The sequence below is a fragment of the Opisthocomus hoazin genome, chromosome 26, assembly GCF_030867145.1.
Source record: "Opisthocomus hoazin isolate bOpiHoa1 chromosome 26, bOpiHoa1.hap1, whole genome shotgun sequence".
Taxonomy (NCBI): domain Eukaryota; kingdom Metazoa; phylum Chordata; class Aves; order Opisthocomiformes; family Opisthocomidae; genus Opisthocomus; species Opisthocomus hoazin.
Genome location: NC_134439.1, coordinates 1,049,288 through 1,075,994, shown reverse-complemented (window position 1 = coordinate 1,075,994; position 26,707 = coordinate 1,049,288). Strand labels below are relative to the sequence as shown.

Genomic DNA, 26,707 nt, shown 5'->3' with positions numbered 1-26,707 from the left:
GCACCACTGGGAGTGAAACCCTCACCACTGAGCTGGGCTTTTGGCAGGGAGCAAAACCCTTGCCACTGAGCTGGGCTCTCGGCAGGGAGCGGGCCTGTTTCTGCCTCTTTATTAAGCGGGTCACTGCAACCCCAGGCTGGCGGCCAGATGCCATGGGGGAACCTGCTGCAAACCGCTCCCGTGGCTGGGAGAGGGTGAAAAGGGCCAAGGGGAGGGACATAGGCTGGTCTTGGCGCTCCGCCGCATGATTTAACTCCCCAAAACCTCCACCGCGTGTCTCAAAAAGGAGAGGTGTCTTCCACAATGGAAAGACAGCAGGGAAGCCGTGCTCGTCTCCTGCCAGCTCAGACCCCACCAAGAAAAATCTTCCAGCCAGGTCCGTTTCCCAAAGCCTTCCCCAGCCCTCGCTGTCCCGGGGTCTGCTGTGCTGGCAATATCCTGCAGCTCGCCCAGGAGGGACCAGAGAACCGCACAACGGGACCAGAAGATGGAATCAACAGGCTCCCCCTGCCCCGCTGGGCATTCTCGTGTTTGTGGCTGCATGCAAGCTCCTGCGTGCGTGCCAGCTCCCACCGCGGGCAGCAGCACCTGCCCCCCTGTCCCTGCACACCCAGACCCTCCTCCCTGGGGGAGCAGCCAGCAGCTCCCACCCCGGGGCTCTGTCCCCAGTGCAGGGATGCTTAAGGAAGGAAAGGACAGAGCAGCTCGGGGCGCTGCAGAGCTGGAAGAAGCTCCCAGAAGGCGAGCGGATGCCCAAGAGCTTTCCCACTCAAAACTGCGCTCCGGGGGAGGGTTTACTCGTCAGGGAGAAACCTGCCTTCCCAGCCCTGCCGGGGTTGCGCAACAGCTCCTGGGCTTTGATAAGGAGCACGCATGACTTTCACTAACGGCTAAAGGTTAATTAACTCCCCGCATTCTCCTGAAGGCAGATGCTACCACAGGCTCCTGTGCCACGACGCCTGGGAGCGCAGGGTGGAGTTTGGGCAGGGGACGGCGAGACCCCCACGTCTGCCACGCGCAGAGCCGCAGCTCTCCGTGCGAGCATGCATCCTCCTCGCTCGCCATGGCAATGCACAGCCGCCCGCGCTGGCCCCGTGGATGGGGCTGAAGGTGGTGGGAGAAGCGCAAGTCACCAGGCTAACAGCCGCCCAGCTTGGGCACAGTTTTAATGTAATTTTAGGAAATGGAAGAGCTGAGCCTCTCGCAGACAGAATCACAGAATGTTGGGGGTTGGCAGGGACCTCTGTGGGTCACCCAGCCCAAGCCCCTGCCCAAGCAGGGTCACCCAGAGCAGGCTGCACAGCACCACGTCCAGGCGGGGCTGGAATATCTCCAGAGAAGGAGACTCCACAACCACCCTGGGCAGCCTGGGCCAGGGCTCCATCACCCTCAGAGGGAAGAAGTTCTTCCTCCTGTTCAGCTGAAGCTTCCTCTGCTTCAGTTTGTGCCCGTTGCCCCTTGTCCTGTCGCTGGGCACCACTGCAAAGAGTCTGGCCCCGTCCTCCTGACCCCCACCCTGCAGATATTTATCGGCATTTCTAAGGTCCCCTCAGCCTTCTCTTCTCCAGGCTGAACAAGCCCAGCTCCCTCAGCCTCTCCTCGTAGGAGAGATGCTCCAGTCCCCTCGTCATTCTCGTAGCCCTGCACTGGACTCTCTCCAGAAGCTCCTCATCTTTCTTGAGCTGGGGAACCCAGCACTGGACACAGCACTGCAGGTGGGGCCTCACCAGGGCAGAGCAGAGGGGAAGGAGAACCTCCCTTGACCTTCTGCCCACACTCTCGTGATGCACCCCAGGATCTCATTGGCCTTCTTGGCAGCCAGGGCACACTGCTGGCTCATGGTCACCCTGTCATCCCCCAGCACTCCCAGTCCCTCTCCACAGAGCGGCTGTGCAGGAGAGCAGAGGGGTGGAGGCAAGTGGAGCCTGGCAGAGGACAGTCACAGCTGCACAGGGACGGGAGGAAGAGGTGTGCCTTCGGCCAGGGTTTCCACACACAAATGTCAGCCAGAGAGAGCAGAAGAGGGACTGGAGTCCCTCAGCAGCAGCAGCACCAGGCTGGCCCCAGCAAGCCCGGACCCCGCAGTGGGTTACGGTGACAACCAGGACCCCTGGGCCACATTTGCCCCCATCAAATACCACTCTGCCGCTCCCCTTCTTGCTTCTCACACTCCACGTGGACTTGAGCATCTCGGGAGAAGCGAAGGACTCGGATACCTCTCTGGATCCGGCTGCAGCGTCTGCCAGCGCGGAGGAGCCAGGAGAGGTGTACGAGGATCACCAGACGCCCCGGCAAACGGGCTGGAGAATGAACGCTGCCAGGCTGTCGAGACCCCGCAGCCTCGCCAGCAGCGATCGGTGTGCAGGTCGGCTCGGGCAGAGCCCTGCAGCCTCCCCCGGTGGGAGGAAGGTCACGGCAACCCCACATGCGGAGACTGCAAGCTACTCACGTTGCTGATCTGATCCTGAGTCTTCTTGATTCTCTGCAGCTCCGGGGTGTCAGCCACCACGCTGAAGCCTTTCCCCTTGTTTTTCTCAAACTCTTCCTTGTAGCGAATCTGCATACAAGCGAAAAAACCAAAACAGATTTAGACCCACGTGCTTCCTGAGACGCAGCAGCTTTCTAACAGGGCCTTTGCCCTGCTCAGGGGACCCACCAGTGTACCCAGTAAGAGCAGAATGGGGTATTGCCAAGAGCCAGAACACACAAACAGCTTCCCCCCCATCTGCTGATCTTGTTTCTCTTTCAGCGGACTCGGATTTACTTTGAGTTTCCTGTGAGCTACCAGCGCACTCTAGTCACGTACCGCGGAGCAGCGGACCCACGGCGAGCTGCCTGCTCGAGAAACCCAGGACTTTCTGAGCTACGCCCGTACAGATGCGTGTCCACGTCAGAGGACTTTTTGCCACCTCTGGGAAGGAATACACCCAGAAGACTGTCGTGACACCAGAGGGTGGGGGCTGGCAACACACAAGCACACTTATTTCTGTTTGCCAAACACTGACATCAGCATCCCTTCCCATCACACCCTGGAGCTGAAAAGTCCCAGTTTTCTTTGCCCTTTTATTTAAACAAAAAAAAAAAAAAAAGCTCTCTACAGCTTTAAGACTGGAGCTTGCAGCTCTCCCAGGCGGGAGCCAACACAGCACACAGCCGCAGCCCAGATGTGCTCCCCAACGCCTCGGCTCCGGGCGTTACTGGTCCCAGTCCCCACTGCTCCCACCCACATCACCCAGAAGCAGTTTCTGCAGAGGCTGAAACCCAACGGCTGGCTCGATGGCTCCGACAGGGAAGGAAACAGTGCCCAGCTGCCCTGCCCGCCCCGGCACAGCTGCTTTGCTGGCTTTCAGATCCGAGCAGCCAGAATGACGACGCACATTCATAGAGGGGGGGGAAGCAGATGTGCAGAGAGACACCCTGACCTCCCCCATCCTCTCCGCGAGGACCTGGCCCTGCACCCATGGCTGTCAGCAGCCACCTCTGCCCATCGTGGGGGGAAAGAGCCTTAGGGGCTTGGTCTTGCTGCAGCCAAAGCTGCCCTTTCCCAGGGATTCACCTCCCCGGAGCTCACCCTCTGTGCTGGGGACAGCTGTGTGCTGCTACTAAAATGAAAAGGTCACCACTGCTTCTCACGCGAGCAGATCAAACCTCCGAGCCCCTGTGTAACCGGCACAGCCTGGAGCAGGCTGGGGGAGCCACCGACGCTTCGCTCCCCGAGAAGGGAAACGCTAGCCCAAGCACTGGGGCCAGACGCTGCCTGTCCAACCAGCGCAGGCAGTGTCCTCTAACCCTTCCCGCCCCGCAGCCGGACGGCCAGGAAGCCAGGCTGGCCCCGCAAAGAAAGAGCTTGCAGGATGAGGGCTGTGCTTGCAAAGCGTCGCCGCGCTCACGTGCCGCGCCAAGATAAAGCTCAGAGGCAGAGAGCCAGCAGCACGGCAGGATAAAACCGCTTTCTCCAAAACACAGACTCCTACGGAGACACTCACAGAATCCCAGCATGGCAGGGGTTGGCAGGGCCCTCTGTGGGTCACCCAGCCCAGCCCCCTGCCCAAGCAGGGTCACCCAGAGCAGGCTGCACAGCACCGCGGCCAGGCGGGGCTGGAATATCTCCAGAGAAGGAGACTCCACAACCACCCTGGGCAGCCTGGGCCAGGGCTCCGTCACCCTCAGAGGGAAGAAGTTCTTTCTCCTATTCAGCTGAAGCTTCCTCTGCTTCAGTTTGTGCCTGTTGGCCCTTGTCCTGTCGCTGGGCACCACTGCAAAGAGTCTGGCCCCATCCTCCTGACCCCCACCCTGCAGATATTTATCGGCATTTCTAAGGTCCCCTCTCAGCCTTCTCTTCTCCAGGCTGAACAAGCCCAGCTCCCTCAGCCTCTCCTCATAGGAGAGATGCTCCAGTCCCCTCCTCATTCTCGTAGCCCTGTGCTGGACTCTCTCCAGTAGCTCCTCATCCTTCTTGAACTGGGGAGCCCAGCACTGGACACAGCACTGCAGATGGGGCCTCACCAGGGCAGTGTAGAGGGGAAGGAGAACCTCCCTCGACCTGCTGGCCACACTCCTCCTAATGCACGCCAGGATCCCATCGGCTTTCTTGGCAGTCAGGGCACGCTGCTGGCTCATGGTCATCCTGTCGTCCACCAGGACACCCAGGTCCCTCTCCACAGAGCTGCTCTCCAGCAGGTCCGCCCCAAGCCCTTCAGACCTCCCATCGCCACCTCCCACCCAGACGGTGCGTCCAGCTGGGCCTGGAAGCGCCTTTCAGGAGAGGCTGCCAAACATTCAGCAATGTCTTCTGGGGAAGCCAAGGCACCTCTGCTGCCATCCAGGCTCTCCCGTGGCTTTGCCTGGCTCCGGTGTGGGACCTGGCACCGCGGGCAGGGGCTGGCAACACCCAGACCACGCTGATGCGCCCAGCTCAGCCCCCTCCAGTGCTGGGGCCAGGCAGGGCTGCGGGCACGCAGCTCGTCACAGAGCAGGTCCCGCCCCCGCTCCAGGAGAAACGCGAGCTTTGAAAGCACGTCAGAGCCCCTACCCCTTCTTCACAGCCATGGGGTATCACCAAAACCCTTCGACAGATGGTATGATCTATCATACAGCAGATTTCCAACTCTAACGTGACATTAGAAAGCAAACACTTAATGAACCTGCTGCAGAGTCCACCTGGGGAGGAGATCACTACAACCAAGATGCCAAAGCACATCAGAGGAACAGCAGAGCCCATTTTCAAGGCCGGTCTCCTTTTGCTTGAAGCAATAAAAGGGAGAAGAAAAAAAAAAACACAACACTTTTTCTAGTCGAGTTAAAGAATGTATCTTGAACATCACTGATGAGGAAGGAGCAGTGCCAAGGTGTTAACCATCAGGCACGAGGAACCCAAGGTTAACAGCGCTGTGACATCAAACCTATGACACAGCCAGACAGGGCATCAGGAGGGGGTGAGTCACCCCCAGGAGCTGCTCTGCAGAGCCCCAGCGCCAGGCGGGCAGAGGCATGCGTTTGTCCCTTATCAGCAATAAAGGCTGTTCTGCTTCAGAGCTCTGCAGCCCGAGCAGGGGATGCTGGCTCCACCATGCTCAGAAGAGGGTTTATCCCGCAGCCTCCTGCTCACCCAGCCATGAGGACGGGGCATCAGGCACCGGCTGCAAATGCACAAGCTGCCAAGCTGCAAGAAATCTGGGCTAGAAAGGTAAGAGTCACCAAGCGAGAAGCTAGTCACAAGGCTGAGCAGTTCCTTTGATAAGCTCTGTATTTTTACCTTCTTAAATCACTCCCCTCCATCTTCCTCCTTTTTTTTTTTTTCCACCACTCTAACTTTCAGAATAGAGGAACTTGGCCCAAAAACCCCCTGTACAGGGATGCCCGACTGCAAGGGACACCCAGTCCGGGAGTCGGGGGGGAGATGCTGGGGTCTGAGGACAGATCTAACCCCAACCATGCACCCCAGGCTGATGCTCCCAGCTAGCTGGGGGTCCTGCACCCCAGCACACTTTGCCATGGAAATCCGCACATGGCACAAGCGTCAGGGCAATGCTGGGAGGCCACCAGGCACCCACCATCCCCACGCTCAGCACAGGGGAACCGCAGTTGAACAGGGTCCGTGGCCCTTCCCAGCTTCGGCACAGGAGTGGCCAGGTCTTGCTGGGCTGCAGCCATGGCCGGGGCTGAGCAAAAGGCCGGAAAGGAGGGAGGAAGCGTGCAGACAAGGCGCCTTTCAGCTTCTGCCTGCCCTTATATGGGCACCGGGTCACGCAGGCAGGAGTCTGGCAGGCAGCGCCGGGAGGAGAGAGGTGACCTGGGACCCCTGGCCATGGAGGAATCCCCCTTGCAGCACAGGCTGCCCTTAGAGACGCACGAATCCTCACTCCAGCCACGCTCCCGAGGCCCTGCTCCCTTTGCTCCCTCAGGAACTGAGGTGCAGGTGACCCCGGGCGATACAGAGGGACAGAAATGCTCGGTTCGGTGCATCCCGCTGCGCTGGCACAGGAGCACAGCCGGGAACCAGCTCCGTGCTGAGCAAGGGACTGCAGAGCCATCACTCCCACCAACCCAGCTCTGGCTCGCAGCTGCCTCCCGTCCACAGACTGCGTGAAAGATGCAGCCAGTGCCATAGCCACCCCCCATCCCCTCAGAATAATAAAATGGGATCTATAATTAATTTCCCCTGAGGAATTGTTCCCTCTGTGATCAGGGCAGCAGTAACTTGTGCATCCACATGCTGTCTGCAGGGAGCTGGAGAACGGCCCCTCGCAGCTCCAGCACGTTAAACCCTGCCGGCACCCATGCCCAACACAGCGAGCGGCTCCCCGAGGGGATGGGCACAGGACTCCAGGAGGGATGGGAGCTGGGCGCCTGCCTCCCACGCCCCGCGAGCCCCCCACCCTCCGGCAGGAAGGGCTGCGCCCAAAAACACCCATTTTAAGAGTCTGAAAGAGAAGCCACGGGACAGGAACCTGCAATTTTCTTGCCACAGGTGGGCTGTAAGGGAAGGCTGCAGGCATCGAAGCCGCCACTTTGGAGACTTGTTTAGCCACACAGGACACCATTATCCAGTGTCTGGCAGCGAGCCGAACAGGAGACGCCTTCTCAGCAGACACAAATAGCAGAGGCATCGGGAGCGACATGAAACTGCTCCAGCTTGGCACGCAGCTGCCCCATCGCTGTGTCCCTGTGCACGGCTCAGCCGTCAGCAGCGGCTCCGGTGAACCACCGGCTTTTCCAGTTGCACCAGGGTGGACAGGCAGTGGATTTTCAGTGGGAGGAAATGGAGGATCAGCCTCCTCAGGGTCATCCACAAGGACAGCAGCTCTCCAGTCCTGCAGGAGCCTGGCTCCAGAGGAACAGGCATCACTCCCATCACCAGGGAACAACTCCCCACCAGTCAGAAATCCCTTGCAGAGGACACAGCCCCAGTGATCTCCCTTATCCTCCTGCAGCTCCCAGCCACAGCTTCTCCAGAGGGATGCACACTCAGGGAAGCCTCGCACCAAGGACCAAAGGTTCGGCCACAGCTGAGTCCAGCTGGCAAACACAAGCTTGAAGGGAGATGACCCTGACTGTACTCCACAAGGAATTTTACTACTTGGTCCATGTGCAGAGCTCTGCCTGTCCCTGCAGTGCGAGCCAGGATGCGCTTTGTAGGTGGCACCTGAACTGGCAAGCGGCAGTGCCGAAGCCCTCCTGCCAGGCTGTGCCCACCGCAGAACGGAGCCAGCCAGCCCTTCGCCACAAGCCTGTCTCAGCAAACAGCTCCAGCTCATCTGCAGGACCGGGAGCCCTTCTGACTGCTCTGGCAGGGCTGAAGTGACCTGTTACCGTCCCCGGGGCTTTGCTCAGCTCCTGCAATTAGTAAGAGGGGATCGTTAATAAACCCGAGCCTCTGCTAGCTGCTTCAGCTAAGAGTGCTTCAAGAAATACAAACGCTTGGAAAATAGGAGACTCCCTTTGTAGGCAGAACAAAGGCAGAGAGGAATTAAGATCTTATCTGAAGCATGTTTAGGATCTACCCTCCCCAGGGCTCTGGGCGCTTCAGCCTGGCAGTTTCCACCTGGTTCAGCTTTGCTGCGTCCCTCCCCCTGCTCCTGCATCCCTCTCCAGCCCCTCTCCACAGGGGCCCTGCCAAGCACCGAGACAGCCAGCACCCCCCAGCAGCCTCTTCTCCCCCCGCTCAGAGAAATCCTACTTCGCAGCTCATTCTGGGGTGAAACCAGCACTGAAAAGGCGGGGTGCTGATGCCTGGCAGACTGGAGAACCCTGCCTGCACCCCAGCCCCTCTAACAAGTTCTCGTGCAACCAAGAGCGCAGAAGGCTCTTACGGCTCTGTACTGTCCCAGCTCAAGCTCCCAGAGCCCAGACTGCCGGGAGCTGGGCATGGCTGCTTCCCCCCTAGGGACAGAGGTCCTGCCAGCATTCGGCTTGCAGCGACCAACTTCTGGAGGTGCCGGCTTGAAAGAATAAAGCCACCCCCTCCTCTGCAAGGCTTTGCCTCCAGCCACCTCCTGCACACCACCAGCAGCTCAAAGTCCCAACCAGCGACAAAAAAGCCCAGGCAGCAGAACACGCTCCCTCCCCAGCGTCTCCTTTAATAAACAAGAACTAATGAAGAGCCTGAATTCACTGTCAAAACTGCGCTGGAGACTCCCGTGCACTCGGTACAGCGTTATCTCAATTGTTACCATGGAAAAGCAACCGTGTCCCCTTAACGGCTCCATGAGACACAAAGCCAGCCCCAGGCTGAGCTCTAGCTCTAAGCTTGAGCCAAGCTGCGCTTGTGCAAGCCAAGGAGCTATTGAGCAAATCGCTCTGAGGAAAGGAAGAGGCCTTGCAAAAGCAGAGCTTTCAAAACTTGAGGCTGGCTGCAGAGGCACCACCAGCTCTAACAGGTGAGGTCCTGAGGCTCCCCCTGCTCCTCCTCCAGCGGGATGCATTCCCAGGCAATCTGCTTTCCAGCTCCCGACGCTCTCGGGCTCATGGGGAGAGAAGGAAGGTCGGTCATCGCATCCTTCACAGCACAGCAGGGAGAGGAGTGCACTGATCCGGAAAAATCACTACTCACCCTCAAAACACTATGGGAAATCCCATGCTGCCCTCCCTCTGCCCACAACCAGCTCTGCTATGATGCTGAGCCAAGCCAACACACCTTGCTGACCATGCTCTGGGCAGTCTTTGTGCCCCCTTTTCAAAGGGAAAAAGAAATTAAATAGATTCCCAGAAGAGTTGCCACATCCTGTGCTCTCCTGCAAGACGCTGACTCAAGCCAAAATTGCCGCTGGATGCACTTCCCTCCAGCGCAGCGTACTCCAAGCACACGCCTGCAGCTCTGCAGCATCAAAGCTCATGACAACGGTCCAGGGTATCGTCTCACAATTCTTCGACGCAGCCTCTCAGCAGAGCAAAGTCCCATGACGAAGGGTCACCCACCACAGCTGCCCGTTTCCACGCTACCCTTGTCCTTCCCACTGTTTGTGTGCAAAACTGACGCTCACATTTCTGTTCTCAGTGTTTCGGAGTAAGAGAAGGAAACCAGGGTTGCTCCCTGGCCCACCCAAGGGACCGAAAGCCAAGCAGTTCCCGCTGCACCGTCAGCAGATATCGGTGCAAGAACCCAGCCCGCAGCCACGCACCAAGGCTAGGGACTTTTGCTGATCCAGGGACACCTTCAGGGTACAAAACGGGGCACGTCTGCACAACACCCTTCTCAAACAGGCTCTGCTCTTCCCACCAGAGAAAGAAATTCTTATCTGTGCCAGTCGTTATCCCTTCTATCTGTTTATTTCTGTCTGCCAGAGCTTTCAAGCCCTGCAAGATTTGGGTTTACCTGAAATACTCGCCTAGAGAGTCAACACCTGTCCAGATGAGGCTGTTTGCGTGGCTGGATGGCAGCTGGGAAAAGCCAAACTGGTGCAAGGCATGGACTGGGAGAAGCAGCCTGCCTGCTGGACCCTTCCCACCTCAGGGAGGTCACAGCCACCACAGATGAAGAGCAAACACAGCTGCGATGGGCGAGACCTGAAAGCAGGGACCCACACCCCAAACTCGCCTCTCCTGCCTTGGTGCGAGGGCAGAGGAAAGCACCAGAGCACAGGAGACCGCAGGGCGATGGGGTAAAGTACGGCGGCCCCGGGTGAGGAGGGACCGGCGCGCTCACCTGGCTCTGGAGCTCGCTCTGCTGCTTCAGGCGCAGGTTCTCGGGAGTGTCTGCCACCATGGTGAAGGACTGCTTCGGGTAGTGTCTGCGGAGAGACTGAAGACTGTTAGTCACAGCGTTCCCATCACCATGCTTGCTGCCCTCTCCCACCCCGTCTGCCACCAGCCCCCAGCAGAGCCCAGCGCTCCAGCCCCGCTCCCGAGGATCCCAGCGAGCGGCAGCAGCACAGAGCGGGCTGCGCACACGACAACACGCAGGTTCACAGAATCCCAGCATGTTGGGGGTGGGAAGGGACCTCTGTGGGTCACCCAGCCCAGCCCCCTGCCCAAGCAGGGTCACCCAGAGCAGGCTGCACAGCACCGCGGCCAGGCGGGGCTGGAATATCTCCAGAGAAGGAGACTCCCCAGCCTCCCTGGGCAGCCTGGGCCAGGGCTCCATCACCCTCAGAGGGAAGAGGTTCTTCCTCGTGTTCAGCTGGAGCTTCCTCTGCTTCAGTTTGTGCCTGTTGGCCCTTGTCCTGTCGCTGGGCACCACTGCAAAGAGTCTGGCCCTGTCCTCCTGACCCCCACCCTGCAGATATTTATCGGCATTTCTAAGGTCCCCTCTCAGCCTTCTCTTCTCCAGGCTGAACAAGCCCAGCTCCCTCAGCCTCTCCTCGTAGGAGAGATGCTCCAGTCCCCTCCTCATTCTCGTAGCCCTGTGCTGGACTCTCTCCAGTAGCTCCTCATCCTTCTTGAACTGGGGAGCCCAGCACTGGACACAGCACTGCAGGTGGGGCCTCACCAGGGCAGTGTAGAGGGGAAGGAGAACCTCCCTTGACCTGCTGGCCACACTGCTCTTGATGCACCCCAGAATCCCATTGGCCTTCTTGGCACCCAGGGCACACTGCTGGCTCATGGTCCACCTGTCGTCCACCAGGACACTCAGGTCCCTCTCCACAGAGCTGCTCTCCAGCAGGTCAGCCCCAAGCCTGTACTGGTGCCTGGGGTTGTTCCTCCCCAGGTGCAGGACCCTGCCCTTGCCCTTATTGAACCTCATCCGGTTCCTCTGTCCAACTCTCCAGCCTGTCCAGGTCACACTGAATGGCAGCACAGCCTGCCAGTGTATCCACCACTCCTCCCAGTTTGGTGTCATCAGCAAACTTGCTGAGGGTACATTCTAACTCTTCATCCAGGTCGTTCAGCAGCAGCCAGTTGGGACAAGGGGATTCCTCACTGCACACACTCACCTGCGCCAGCAGATCGCATTTCTCACTGGGTTCTCTCCCCGTCTCCATACAGTAACCACAGCTAAACCTCAGCTTTATCACAAAGGGGAGATTTTTTTTTCCCCAGAGGACAAAGCCCTTCCAGGTTTCTGCCCATCTGATTTCTGGAGACCTTAACACGTCTTCAATGCACCATTAAACAGTCCTCAGGGTGACATCAGTCCAAGCAAATGCTGCTAATGCTCTGGTTTACAATGACTTTGCCTGTTTCAGCTGTGCAGGGTCAGAGGGGACCGGGGTGGTTTTACTTGCTTATTTTACTGAAGTTTCAGCCACACAAGCTGTTATGTTATGGTTTCCTGGTACGGCCAAATATCATGACCCTGGTGTAAAACATGGCAGCATAACCGTGCCCGTCGTGGGGCACAGGCTGCGTTACTTATCTGCACCAGTTCAACGTGTTTAGAGAATCCTTAGGACATGCCCAGAACGGGAGCGTGAAGCAGGAGACCTCCGCTGTGGTCTGGCTACACGCCAGCAGCTATCATTCTGAAGAGCCACACAGCAGTTTCTGAAAGCACACGCAGCCTTTGCTACAGACAACGTAAATTAACAGTTGGAAGAACGCAGATACTGTCAGAGAGTAAATATCTAATCCTGAAGCTGGAGGCTGCTACCAGCCCCGTCCCAGCAGACGGGTGAACTTCACACGGCCATGTCCACCTCCCGGCGACACCACGAGGCACACCACTGCCGTACCAGGGGTGTTCAGCGTGCAGGTGTCTCCAGCTGGGCTTGGCCAGACCCCGACAGCAGTCATGGCTGGAGCCTCTCCCACTGCCAAGCAGCAGCAGGGTCAGTCCCAACCCTGTGACGCTTTACCACTTGGGTCCCAGTGCTGGTCCTTTACGTGGGGTCTGCTACGCCCCGCATCACAGGGAATGCTCTCACCATGGCCAGAGTCAGTGTCACTGTACCTGGAGGACTGCAAGTGGTGCAGAGGAAACCATTTGCCAGAGGAACATTTCCAGACTGCTCAGCACTGGCCGCTGTGGAGGCAAAGCCCTCTGTGCACAACGCTCCCCAGGAAATGCCCGGAGAGGAAACCTGACGCTGAGCAGATGGTAAGCGCTCTCACAGGACGGCAGAGAAACCGAAGCCATCCCATGGAAGCGCTTGGGGTATATCATGCAGATAAAGAACAGGAAGGGGAAAACTGCCTTTTGAAAGGGTCAGAGGTTTCTCTTTCACAAGAGCTGAGCAGGGCTCCCAAACCAGGGGGGCAGAAAGACCGCAGGATTTTAGAGAAGTTACTGCCCAGTGCAGGAGAGCAGGTGGGAGGCAGCGACAGCACCGGCATCAGCCCTTCTTCACACTGAACACGCACATGGCACCAGGGCAGCACGTCATGCTGCAGCTCGGTTTCACTTTCAAATACATGCAGGAACTTGGATAAATTCTTCTGCAAAGCCAGGCAATCTGACTGTCCCTCCACCCCAGCTCTTCAGAGGCGAGCGGGGCCAAGTGTTCCATTGAAAGCAGACCGCAGCTCCTCAGAGGACAACTGGGAGGTCTCGCTCACTCTTGGGGATCTGCAGGCTTTGAGCACAATGCTGATCCCAGTTTCATGGCTGTAACTCAGACTGCAGCCTCCAGTTCCCACAGCTCCATCGCCATAGCCCAGCTGGTGGCTGCATCAGCCCGAGGGCTACGCAGCAAGCTACGGGGTAGCTGCAGCTCCCGTCCCTTCCCAGACCACATGAAACGGGTCTTTGCAGGTCTCAAGCAGCCTCTGGGCTGTGCTTTAGGAGCTTGTGTGCTCCAGCATTAGCTATAATCTATCTACAGAATCAGCGTAAACACCTCTGCCCACGGCTAATCGAAGCATGGTCAAATGAGGGTAAGGGAGCAGCAAGTCAGCTGCATGTGGAGGAGGCTGGTGGAAAGCCACTGCCTTAGAGCAGGACAGCAACAGACAGGCAACCGCAGCCCTGCAAGAGCAGCACATACCTCAGCAAAGTAGCAATGCAGGAAACTCAAGAACAAAAATAGCTTCCTCAGCCTCACTGGAAAAAAAAAAGAGACACCCCCCCCCCCCCACGAGAAACCAAACAATGCAGATGTGGTTTGCAGAAAGGAGAAAAGATAACTCAGCAAGCATCAGCTCGCTGCCTGCTCCCCTCCCCAGCCCTGAGGTGCAGAGCACGGCAGGGAACCCACCCTCCAGCTTCCCCCAAAATACACCACCGCCTCCCTGCTGCAGGGCTTGTCCTGCTGGGCATCGCCTGCTGCCACAGCCCATCCCCACCATCCCCGCTGTCTGCTGCGCTGGGGGGAGGTGGGAATTCACACCGGGCTCCCAGAGGGATGGGAAATCTTCTGCCTGCCTGAGGACGGCCAGCCCACGAGCATCTGATGGGTATCAGCCATGAGACCCCAGCCAGCCCCCACTCTTCACCAGCACGCAGGGGAAGCAGAGGACACCACTGCACCCACACCAAATAAACCTCAAGGAACCCTCCACAGCCCGCTAAACATCCAGCGGTAAGATCAAAAAGGAAAAGAATCAGTTCTCAGACAAACAGATCACCAGCTGCTTGAAGGATATAGTTTAATCTCTGGTTAGATTAATCTGATTAGAGGGGATATAATTCTGTGTGTTCAGGCTCCCTTCCCACTACCTTCAGGCACTGGTACGTCCAAGCTTCACACCGGGATATGATACCAGGGCAGATATTTCACCAAGCCTCTCTGCAGCAAGCCGCAGGCAGCAGCTTCTGCATTACGACTCCAATAACGGTAAAATCGGATTCTCGAGCAGGATCCTGCGCTCACCAGCAGCAGCGGATGCTGGGGGGACACTGCACTGCCGAACGGGGCACGGCTTTGCTGTTTCAGCGCTCTGGCCAGTATGGCTGCAGTCTGTGTTCTCACAGCAGCCAGTGGCACTGGGTGTGGGTGTCTGGTGGGTGCCATTCCAACCCACCTCTCTGCCAGGCACCGCAGCAGCAGCCGAGCCTTTGCATGGAGCGGAACCAGCGAGTGACACTTTAGAAGCAGGAAAACAGCAGAAAGACACCTTGGGACCAAGCCCACCCCAGGTGCTGTCTGCAGGGTTGACCAGCCCAGGGGGCTGGAGAGGGACAGGCAACCTTACATCAGCCTTGGCCTCTGGTTAGCAAAGACGGTGGCTGTAAAGGCTGCTGCAATCACACTAGTTACTGGGTTAACGCATTCATACTTTGAAGACACAACCTGGGCCCTTTTGTCATCGCAGAGGTGACCGAAACCCTTCCCCGTCGCCCACAGGCTGTGGCAGTCACGGCAGCGCACAAAGGGGGCTGCGTTTACAGCCCCTGCTCAAAGGGTGCTGCACCACAGCCGCTCCTGGGGCCGGCTCCTGCCCCCTTCTGAAGAGGCAGCTGGCATTACGGCCACAGAGAGCCTGGTACCTGCTGGGCAGAGCCAGGAGTAAACCCCATCAGCAGGAGACGGGCATTTTTTTTGTCCAAGCCCAGGTGCTGTCAGGCAGCTGCTGGGGAGCTGGGGCTTAATTAACAACAGTGCTAATCCAGTAAGTGCACTACCTCATCTTACAGGGGCACGAGGGGACAGTCCTGAGACTTGTCTCTTGTTTTACCTGAGTCACCGCTCACCGCCCAGAGCCCTTTCCCGAGTTTCTTGGAAGTCACCGCCTGACTCATACCAAGGTCAAAGGAAACAAAGCCACCTTTTAAAGCACAAACAGCTCGGAACCCAAACGGCCTCCCAGATCGCTGATTCTCCATTTGCAGGTGAGATCTGGAAGGCAACAGGCTATGCAGATCAGTCCCAGACCCGCCGCCAGGATGGGAACAGAGCCCTGTCCCAGTCCGAGGAGAGCCACGTGCCATCGCCACTGCCCAGGGTCTATCCAAACCCAGAAGATTTTTCCTGCTGCTCAGCAGCAGCTTTCACAGAGATGCCCAGTTTTCACCGCCCCATCCCCTGCAGGGCTGCACGCAGCCCCCAGGCTGGCAGGAAAGCCCCGCAGCGAGACACACGGCTCCCGTGAAGGACAAATGCAATTTGTGAGTTGTGTGCTCTGCCAGTCAGAGCTGCATTTACAGCTCAGCCACGGCCCAGGAGCTCCCGTACTATCTGCTGGTGCTGCCAGCAGAAATCATCACGTTGCCATGGCAACCGCATCCCATGCCCCGGGCATGCTAATAACACTTGGGAGAAGACAAATCCCCAGCAGCAGCCTCCCCGGATGCAGGGAGCAGGGAAGCCCCAGTCACTGCAAGGGCTGCAGACAGAGAAATCCATCCCCGTGGAGCTCAGAGGAACTGAAAAGCCACCAAAAAAATTAAAAATAATCTGAAAGACAGCTAACAGCCCTGCTCCTTGCATTTAGAGGAACACTGTACACGCAGCGTGCTGTGCCCTGCTAAACCCGTAGCCTGGGGAGGGAGAGGAAGAAATCACCATAGACCGCACAGACTCAGCTAGAATTTGGTTTCCACTTCTGTTAGATTTTGCGGAAACCTCCCAAGGATTCGAGGCAGCTTTTTACTCAGCCTCGAGCCCCTCCAGACTGTTGTCGGGAGGCAGGAGTAATCTGTCCGTCTGCGCTAGGCGTGGGATGAAACACACAAGTCGAGGGTCTTCCCCTCAGATTGGGCATCGCTTTCCCCCCCAGCTTGCGGGATCTGCCCGATGAAGAAAAGGAATTTCAGTCCTTGGGGAATTTCAGGCCAGGGGTTCCTGATGCCGAAGGCAGCGCTTCCCCCTGCCCAGCCAGTACAGAGACGCCCAGATCCCTGCTACACACCCAAGAGAGGAAAACCATCTCCTGCGCATGAGAATCAGCCACAGCAACAGTCAGCAATAAATTAAATCTTAATGAGCAGGCAACGAGTGAATCGCCTTGGGTTGGGAGCACGGGAGGCAGCCCGTGCGTGGGAACAGCGCGGCTGCGGGATCTGCAGCAAAGCAGGCTCATCCCTCCTCGCATGGGGGGGGTCTCATGGGGGAGCAGAGCCTCCTCTCCCCCTTTTCCCCATCAGAGCTGAGGAAGGAGTGGAGCTGTGGGTCCTCGCCGCCCTCCCCCAGCTGTCACCACAAACAGGGCTTGGCTGGGGAAGCAGCGGAGGGGGAGGGTGTTTGTTGCTCAACCTGCCTCACGCTCTTGGAAGCGGCGTGAGCAACACACACAAAACCCACCCGTGTGATCACCCAACAGCCACCCTCACCACGGGGACCAGAGCCAAAGGCTTCCAGAACTGGAACCAGCAGGAATTTTGGCACCTGGCGCAGCAGCCTCCAGTCAGTGCTGAGCCCAAAGCCAGGGAGGAAGAGGCTGTTTGGTGGTAGCTGCAGAAGGGGTCACAGAATCCCAGAATGGCTGGGGTTGGCAGAGACCTCTGTGGGTCACCCAGCCCAAGCCCCTGCCCAAGCAGGGTCACCCAGAGCAGGCTGCACAGCACCACGGCCAGGCGGGGCTGGAATATCTCCAGAGAAGGAGACTCCACAGCCTCCCTGGGCAGCCTGGGCCAGGGCTCCATCACCCTCAGAGGGAAGAAGTTCTTTCTCCTGTTCAGCTGGAGCTTCCTCTGCTTCAGTTTGTGCCTGTTGCCCCTTGTCCTGTCGCTGGGCACCACTGCAAGAGTCTGGCCCCGTCCTCCTGACCCCCACCCTGCAGATATTTATCAGCATTTCTAAGGTCCCCTCGCAGCCTTCTCTTCTCCAGGCTGAACAAGCCCAGCTCCCTCAGCCTCTCCTCATAGGAGAGATGCTCCAGTCCCCTCCTCATCCTCGTAGCCCTCCGCTTTACTCTCTCCAGTAGCTCCTCATCTTTCTTGAACTGGGGAGCCCAGCACTGGACACAGCACTGCAGATGGGGCCTCAGTCACGCTGTGGAGCTCATCTGGCCACTGCCAGCGGGTCCCCGGCCAGTGTCACGCTCGTGTGCACTCTGCTAACAGAAACACTCGCTTCCTAAGTTAGTGCAACAGGTAGAGGACTGTGGGGTAACAAGAGTCACCTGAAGGGAAGACGGAGCCCTGAAGGGCTGTTAGAAAAACCCTCCAGGCTCCACAGGCTTCAGGCACAAGCGGCTGAGAAAAACCCGGGGGAAGCCGCTTCAAGCCATCCCTCTTCTGAGAAACTGCAAGGAAATCATTAGTCCCACGCACCCTTAGACGTGACATTTGTGTAAAGTCTGCCGCTAAGTAATAGCTGTTCAGGCAAAACCAGTAATCTTCCACCAACAAATGGGAGCCAGGGAAAAAGCACCCGTGCCAGCTACCTGTGGGGAGGGGCCCTGGGTTCCTACAACAGGATCTTTTCTCCCATTTTGGTAGGAGCATTGCAGTGTTCTCCCTGCCCGAGGGTACAGGGATGCAGGAGGGTGAAGCAGGACAGGAGCCAAGTTTCGGTGGGTCTCGGGGACTGGTCAGTGCTCCATGGCTTTGATGATGCTGAGCCCTCAGCACCCCCACAGCCACTCCATCAGCCAGGCAGACACGGATTATTTTAACAACGGATGGAGAGGAGCCTGCTGGTCTCAGGGCAGAGCCGCCAGATAGCCAGTGGATTGGCCTCGCATTTCGGGGTCTCTCCTTGCAGATGCTGCCGGCATCCATCCTCTGCCCGATTAGAGTCTAACGAATGGGACACGTGGGATCCCTCCCCCTGCCCGATCCCCCGCCGCGGGGGGCTGCGGTCAGATTAAGCCAAGCGGCACGCGAATATGTGGGGCAGAGGGACACGTGATAAAGTAAAGGCTCGGCACTCAGAGCGGCAGCATCGCAGCCTCACTCGAGGCTGGCAGAAAAAATACCCGCTTTAATCTGCCACTCCACAGGACCCCAGGTGATTGCACCCGTCAGGAGAGATGCTAAGAAAAGCCACCCCAGATTTCACATGCTGCAAGAGTCATTGAACAGCCAGCTCAGCATGGAAGGAGCACGGCGATGGCAGAGACAGCCCCACTTTCCAGAGGTCGCTTGCCCTGCGCAGGCAGCCAGCCCCTGGCTCAGCACAGGGCATCTGACCCCCCCCAAGACCACCAGCCCTGAGCCATTTGCTTTCTGCACCCCAGCAGCTCCTCCAGCCAGGCCAGTGCCATCCATGGAGGAGGTAGCTGCTCCCCACCCTCGATAACCCACACAAACCCCAGGCACACAGTTCCTCCAACAAGAGGAGCTTTCTGGCCCGCAGCGAGACCCTGCGGACAAGCCCTTGGCAAGACCCCCCAGTGAGGCTGCGCCACTCCGGCCACCCCACCAGAAATGAGGCATTTTCTGTTGTGTTGCTACATCAGGTCAAGCGAGTCTCCTCTGGCTACACAGAGCCCATCTGGCTCCCGCACAAGGAGTTGTCCGAGTGCGGCAACTGCGAGGCAGATGAAGTTTATCCCGCTGTTAACAGCAAGCAGCAGGGTTCCCATGGGATAACGGTCTGTCTGCTCTGTGCTGATCACAGCCCTTCCCCGAGCAGCTCTGCCTTCTCCCCAGCATCGCTACGGACACGCTCGCACAGCCACGGCAGAAAGAGCTCACCAAGCTCACTTGAAGGGCCACCAGCAATAGCTGCGCAACCAAAGGCAAGGCGAAGGTAGGAACCTCCTTCAGCAGGGACATTAGAAAGCACACACAGACCCCTCCTCCCATATACCAACCAGAAACGGCCCCACACCAGCATCTCAGTCTCAGCTTCTCGTGACCCATGAGTTAGATGAGACCCAGGCAGCACTTTCACCTTCCCAGACACAGAGCAGCAATGAAAAAGGTTTGCCAGCAATCTCACCTCCAGATCAACGTGAATCTCCAAGCACTCACACCCCATCATGTCCCACTCCTGCCCTACAAGCAGCATTTGCTCCCAAGAACTGCCTTCCCAGGAAGCCACATTAACTGGCAGCACTTGAACCTCAGCCTTTGGAGCTTTGCACAAACTGGAAACCAAGTTAAACTCCTGAAATAGAGAGCACGGTGGGACACATCTGTGAAAACCTCATTTAAGTGCATCATGGCACTGTCCAGCGGTTCCACATAGAGCGAACGGATGCAGGTGTTAGCTATGGACACAGACTCGGTGTCTTCAGCACGACTCAAACACATACCTGTTCCTGCAGCAAGGCTAGTTTACACCACAAATCACGCGTGAGCTGAGTCTTTGGAAGAACCTCTCTAGCTCAAAGCATCACTTGCATTCAATACAGGCCGCTGTAAAGCACATGTTTTTGGGAGACTTGCCCAGCAAGCAGCAGCACAGACTTTAGCACTGGATGTAAACACATCATGTCCCTTCCCCACCCACCAGCCTGCGCCTCTGAGAGGTGACAGTCACCTTCGTGCAGCTGTATCGGGGTTTCAGGAAAGAAGAGTTAAAGGAAGCAATAGGCTCTGCTCTGGCAGAAGGCTCCCAAGTTCACATCCTGCCTTTCAAAGAGCTGCTGATTCTTGGGGACAAGCTTAAAAAAATAAGCTGCTCTTTTTAATAAGAAAAGCAGCACCACACTGCTTTATGGAGGGCTTGCAAACATCCTACTATAAGAGTGCAGGCTGCGGAGAAAGACTTCAGTTCCAGCATTTTCAAGGGAGAGGCTGTCAAAATGGCTGGTCCAGCCCTCCACATGTGTAGCTGCTGCTTTCTCCTGGCATCTGCTCACAGCCCACCCAAAAACCGGCTCTGCACAGCTTAGCTCTGAGCACGACTTTGCAGGATGCCACTTCTCAAAGACTCTCCCATTGCCCACCCAGTGTCCCGGAGCCAGGCCAGCACGGGGCTAGGGGAGGCAGGAGCAGCAAACCCCATCACCACCAGCTCCACCATGGCTGTCGGCACAGGACAGCTGCGAGAAGCAGGGTTTTGCTCAGACAGCTCCACTCTGCGCGCGGGGAGCATCCATCTCACCCCCGACCCCAAGGGCTCTGCCAGCGCTTGCTGAGGGTGTTGCAGAGTGGCAAGCTGCCGAAGTGAAAAAACAGCCTGTTTTCATAAGCCTGCTTTAACCCTTCATGGAAAGATCTCAAGTGAACATAGGAGGACAGGGGTTGCCACGCTGTGAAGTCAGAAGTCACTTCTGCAGAGGGCTCTGCTTGTCACACTGCTCCCCCCTCCCATTGCCAACTCCCCAAAACAGAGCGGTGCCTGTCCCATCCTCCCCCCGCTGCTGTTGATGGGAACAGAGCAGGCATCGCAACGGAGCTGGGTTTTTCCACAAGTTTTTCTGGCTCCAGGCATGGATCAGCAAGTTTAGGAAAGTCAACATTCATCTGCAGCCTGACCTCCCAGCCAGGTCAATGCCAGGCAGCCGTCACTGCAGCCTCAGCCCCCACCCCACGCTCCCGGCTCTGAGGACACTGCGGGCTGATGCCCTCTCCCCAGGCAGGGCTGCGGGCAGCTACCCAGCCCTGGAGCTCAGCCTGAGCCCACAAACCCCCCCCAAGCAGGGCGAGCGGTGCTGCTGCCTGCCAGCCCAGGGTGGGAGGAGCAGGAAGCCAGTGCCGCGTTGCTGCACCCATGCACAGCAGGACAGTGACAGCAGACAGACCATCACCCACCGACACCCAGACTGCAGGGTATGGTGTTTCTCAGAGAACAAGTTCACTTACCATCAGCTCTGCTAGGGTTAGATTGATTCAGTCTTTTACCAACAAGCAGGCACCAAACACCTGAAGCAGGAGCACATGTTCTCCTTGTCCTAACTGCAGGAGCAGTTGGGCAATACCTCCCAGCTGGGTGGAGAACACCTGGGGCTACTGGGAAGGAGCAGGGTGGCAAAGCAGGGTGAGGAATAACCTGCAAAGAGTCACAGTGGGCTCTCCCCTCACCCTGTCTCCCACCTCTGCAGAGGCTTCACCCACAAACGCTTTGGGTTGTGCACACTGGGGCATCACCAATTTAAACGGAGCTCCAGTAGCATCCACTGCAGGTAGAAACCAGCCACAGAGAAGGTAGCAGCTGCAGATGGGCTGGAGGGAGGGTGGCAGAGCCCTGCAGCAGGGTTTGGGATTTCCAAGAGGAACAGTGTCCGCTGCGAGAGGTCCAGGGTACAGACAGTGCGTGGAATAAGCCCTTCCCATGCACTTCAGCAGCAGACTCTCCACCCCAAGGAAGATTCACCAACACTCACGGCCTTCCAGCCATTAAATCACAGCATTACTCAGGAGAGCTCACCCATACACCACATTCCCTCTCCCCAGCGGGCAACACATCAGAAAACCCCTCCCCAAACACAGCAGAGGTGAAGCAGAAGCCCCCCTGCTCCTCAAAGCCTTGTGTCAGGGTCCTCCCCCCCGGCAGCATATGGGGAGGACAGCTTTCATTTACACCCAGACAAGAAGCAGAGTCTGTTCAGAGCTCCACAGCACGTAAAAGTGTGCACACCAAGGCAGCAAGGCAGCTCTTCTCATCCAGAAACTTGGCACAAATAAAGCATGGGATAAACACCTGGACTCCGTCCCAGCAACACAGTTGTTCCCCTTTCCCTTCCTGCCCTCCCCAAACTTGGAAGATCACTTTATTGATGTAGTAGGCTGCTACCAGATGGAGCAGAGAGGAATGCCAAGAACGGATCACTGGCTCCTTGTGAAGCTCAGAGCCGCTCACTAACTTTTTCCAAGCAAGGAGTTCACCCAGAGGTATTGGGCTGCTTGCTCTGCGTGGAAAGGCAAGGATTTGAACAGCGAAAAATCTGCCAGGGAGGTTTTTCGGGTCATCACCAGGAGTTAAACGTTTCACAGCTGCCGTTCAGAGTCGCTGTGCCCCAGTAACACTAGGTGCTAAGTCTAGGTAAACTGGGCACGGCAGCTGCAGAGCCGGGAGCCGCTTGCCCTGACTCAGCGAAGAGGAATGTCAGTCCCGAGATCACCGATCCCCTGGGCCACATCGCACACCACCGCCACGCCAGGCATGCTTTCTCTGCAAGAAAAGCCAGCGCCTTGACAGCAAGCTGAAGTCACACAAGCGCAGCAGATGAAGGGAGCGGGGACCCTGCCGACACGCCTACATAAGATATTTTTGGCAGTCTCACTTAGCCTTTAGCCCCTTTTTGAGGAGACAAAAATGCAGTTCAGCAAGGGAGATGTGGAGATGGAGCAGCAGCGTGGTTTCCTCGTGCTCTGCGCTGGCAGGGCAGCCCAAGCCAGGACAGCAAAGGTGAGCAGAAGGTCTTGGCCAGCAGCAGCATTTCCCCGTGCACATTCAGACAAAGGATGCTGCGCTGATCAGACCAGGCTGTCTCGCCATGCTGGAGGAGGAGGGACCGCTGAGCAAGGAGGCCATTAACTTCCTGCCAGCTAGTCTGCAGCAGTGAGGAAATGAAAAAAAAAAAAAATCCAGCACTGTGGGGTGCGCAGGCAGCAGCAACAGCCCCTCTGATCAGCCATGCTCCAGCAGCAAGATGCCAGCACAGAGGATGCACACCTGCAGCCAGAGCGGAGATGCAGCCAACAGGGCAACTGTTTGTATCTCAGCACAAATTCAGGCAAACCCACAGCTCGAGATAAAGCCCAGCCTCAGGTCTCATCTAGATGTCCTCAAAGGAGATGAGCAGAACAACCTCGCAGCCAAGAGAACCAAAAAAAGGAGCCTTTCACCCATGACACTGCTCCTTCTCCCCACCTCGGCACAGCTCCGCATCCAGGCGTACGCGAGCTCCTCTCTGCATTTCAAGCAGCGGCGCTGCCCAGCGATGGCTCTGAAGACGCCGGCCCCCCAGACCAAACACGCAGCTTTGAACTCTGAGGGGATTTTCGAGGCACAGATTCGTGCCGCGTGCTGAGCCACTGCCGAGGCACAGCGCTGTCCGGCACCAGGGCTGTCTGGAATGGGGGGACCAGGGACCTGCTGCTGCAGGTACCACCCCCATTGGGGCTCACAGCCCTGATCCCCCAGCCTCAGCCCTGCCAGCTACTGCACAGAGCTCCGTTACCCCTTCAGCACAAGCAGTAAGGAATTAAAGCCTATATACAGTGCATATTTGGGAGCTGCTGGTCCCCTTGAACAGTCTTGCCTGTCCTTTGCAGCCAGGCTCTCCCCCACCCTTCATTTGCAGAAGCCTCAAACTTTGCCTAGATATTGCCCTTCCTCCACTTCTAACCCTTTCAGTTTGAAGCGCTCGTGTAAAGAGCTGAGCCCAGCCTTGAACGCTGCTTCCACTGAACAACCAGTCACCCCAGTACCCAGCTGAAATCAAAAGAGGAACAGCAAGGAGGGCAGAGACGGTCACATCTGCCACCAAGCAAGTTCCCAACCCTGACGAGCATGGGGAGGGCAGAGGGCAGAGTTAACCAGCCACCTTCACACAGCTTTATTGCTGGGGTAATGTCAGATAGGGAGGAAGCCCAGCCCTCTTCCTCCTGCTCTCTTGAAGAAAGAGACTCAGGAATTTGGCAGAAGGCCACGGCTCAAACAGAGGAGACCCTGTGCTAAGGCATGTTCAGAAAAGCAGTCTCTTCCCTGCCAGGATAAACGTTGCTTTTCCACCCCCTTCTCAGGGGACAGAAGATGTTGCCCCTCAATTCCAACATCAGCAAAAGCTGTTCGGAAAGGGTGGGCTCCCTCTGTGCTGTCTGTTGCCAGACACACTCACCTTGCCTGGGCATTTCTTCCTCCTCAGGACGCTCTGGGGGCACTGGCTGAGAAGGAACGAAACCCCCATCCTCTGGCTGCCCCTTCCCTTCACCCCACGCCTGGGCATTGCCAACACGCAGCCTCCACCCCCGGGAACAAGGGGCTGGCAGCCACCAGAGGCAAAGCCGCATGCACCAGCAGCTTTCGGCTGCTCTCACATCCCTGCGCTTTAAGGCATAGCCAGGCAAGGGAGGAAGAACAAGGCATTTAACGCAGGTTTCTGGGCACAGCTTGAGCATCCAGGGCTGCCCTGGGGTAGGGGCAGAACTGCCTTTCTTCAGGGAGGCTGTTAAAGGGTTAAGACAGCAAGCCAGCATCAAAGGCAGCTCTTGAGCAGAGGGGGTTGAGAAACTGAGATGGGTCGAGGTTGCGCAGACTCCTTGGAATCTCAGGAATTTCCCATTATTATCCCACTTCCCTTCCAGCAGTCTGGAGGGAGAGAGCACAAGAACAAGACCCCAGGCCCACCCCTGCAGCCAGAAGCAGGAGCACCAGGGACAGGCATGCCCCAGCGCTGTGTGCTGGGCAAGGATCTCTGCCAGAGCTAGCAGCAATGTACTCAGATCCAGAGAAGAAAGCTTTGGCTCAGGACACCGAGGAGAGCTCAGGGGCCTTATCTCCTGCAGCTCTCCACAAAGGTCTCAAGCTCACAGATCCCAGGCTGGTTGGACCACCACCACAGTAGGCTGAGACCGGCACAGTCCAAGAACAAGCATCCCTCCAACCACAGTCCACCACACCTCAAAGCACACGTTTGCCCCCAAACTACTCCAGGAAGCTCAGGCTCTGATAGTGCTGGTGGTCCCCATACAACAAGGTAACCAAGAGTTGTTTGCTGCTTCTCACACAGTTGCCACCCAGCATTTCAGGCAAGATTCCAGGATGCAACCACTACCAGCAGAGACTCGAATGCTACGAGTCTCATCCCAGATCAACATCAATTTTCATGGTGACTTGTCCTAGGTCATCACCATCAACACCCAGTATCACAATAACCAGCCTACAACAGAGCTGCAGGCATGCAAAGTTTCTGCTAAGTCATCACACAGCTGATGGTCTTACTGCTTCTTTCTGCTTGTCTTAGACATTAACAGGGTAATACCCATCTTACAAGGATGTTGTCAGGATTAAGATTTTTAAAGCACTCTGAATGGACCATGCTATGCAAGTGCTAAGTAGTATTATGTTATCTAATTTTCTTTCTAAGAGCTCTAAGAAGCAGCTACAAAAACCTCACTGCAAAGCTGCTTTACAGACATTAACAAACATCAGGTATGGAGAGATCAGTGCTCTCCCATGGACTGAGTAGGGACGAACGTTCATTCTGCAACAGCAGAGCTCAAAGCCGTGCACAGTTAAGGGTAAGAAGAAAAAATGGGGGCCAGTGAACATCCACCACTCAGAAGTGGCTTGAAAGATCCAGGAAAGTGAATGAAGGTGGGGTACAGGCAGCTGCTCTCCTGCCCTGCTGTGCCTCCATCTCCCCCACGCTGCTCAGGAGAGGAGGATTTTGCATTCAAGCTGTCTTTCCCCACAGACGCATTTACCTCCACAGCACCCAGGGCCAGCACCCAAAGACCAGGGTGAATGCCCTTGGCCATGAGCCCTGCGGATCACAGGCTGCAATGACAGCCAGGTTCCACACACCCCACTCCCCCCGCACAAAAGGGCATTTCTCCCCTCCTCAAACACCTGTATTCAGCTGGGGTGGTATAAACACCTTTTTATTTCCCCTTCTTTAAGGGGATACAGCTGAAGATCAACTCCATGTAAACACCTGCCTGTATTTGAATTTTATTCACTTTTTGTCTGCCCAAGCTGGAACCAGAAAGCTGTTATCAGATGGCATTTAAGCCTGGAAAACACTGTTTTGTTACTGGCATTAATTGGCCCATACACCACTCAGCCAGGGCTTCACATACACTCCCAGAAAACGCTGCAGAGCAGCGGGGAAGGACATTTTCTGCGGAGGTCAGGGTTTCCCACAATTCATTTCACCATGTAAGGACCTGTGCTCAAGAGACAAGGGTCCAGCAAATTCTGCAGCATCTCCCACGCCCAACACTTTCTCAGTGGCAACGAGAGTAGGTAGCAGAGACTTACGCATTGCAATACGGCTTCTTCTCGTAGCCCTTGTAGTTTTTCATGTTTAGAGTCATCTTGCAGGTCTCGCAGTGGAAACATGCTTTATGCCAGAACTGGAAACAGAGACAAGAGAATAATTAACACGAGTGACTTGCAGAACAGGGCCACGTCCCACTAGAATCACACAGCTCCAGCGCAGCAGCTCCTCCAGCCTAGAGAGGTCAGTGATGGCATCCACAACCCCTGCAAAACCTAGAGGAGGGACAATATTCCTGCTAGCTTAAGACACAAGCAACACCACCCCCACACCCAACCCTCCCAATGCATCTGATCTGAACAGGGCAGCAACATTTGTGTTTCACATTACAGCAGCATCTTGCTTCCTCATCCACCCCCTCATGAGGGCTGGAGCTAGATGATCCGTAAGGTCCCTTCCCACCCAAACTGTCCTATGATTCTATGACCTCCAGGCCAGGAATTCTTCAGGCTCAGCCAAACACAGGACAGGAGAAGCCTCTTACTATGAAAGAGGCACCACACAAAACCCTGGAGCCGGGAAACTGCCAGCAGAGCTACCACCAGCTGTGGTCTGCAGGCTTCAAAGTCCCTGCTTTGGGTTTTTTGCTGATGCTAGCCAAGAGATAGCC

General features: G+C 56.9%; 1 protein-coding gene across 1 annotated transcript in view; it reads right to left on the bottom strand.

The window, feature by feature from the left end:
* Nucleotides 1–26,707, bottom strand: part of LASP1 (LIM and SH3 protein 1) — a 36,367-nt gene that overhangs the window by 4,954 nt on the left and 4,706 nt on the right. The window contains exons 2-4 of the mRNA XM_075443648.1: nucleotides 26,079–26,173; nucleotides 10,145–10,229; nucleotides 2,450–2,557 (exon numbers count right to left, since the gene is read on the bottom strand). Coding sequence (XP_075299763.1) covers nucleotides 2,450–2,557; nucleotides 10,145–10,229; nucleotides 26,079–26,173 — 288 coding nt within the window. The remainder of the gene's footprint in view (nucleotides 1–2,449; nucleotides 2,558–10,144; nucleotides 10,230–26,078; nucleotides 26,174–26,707) is intronic.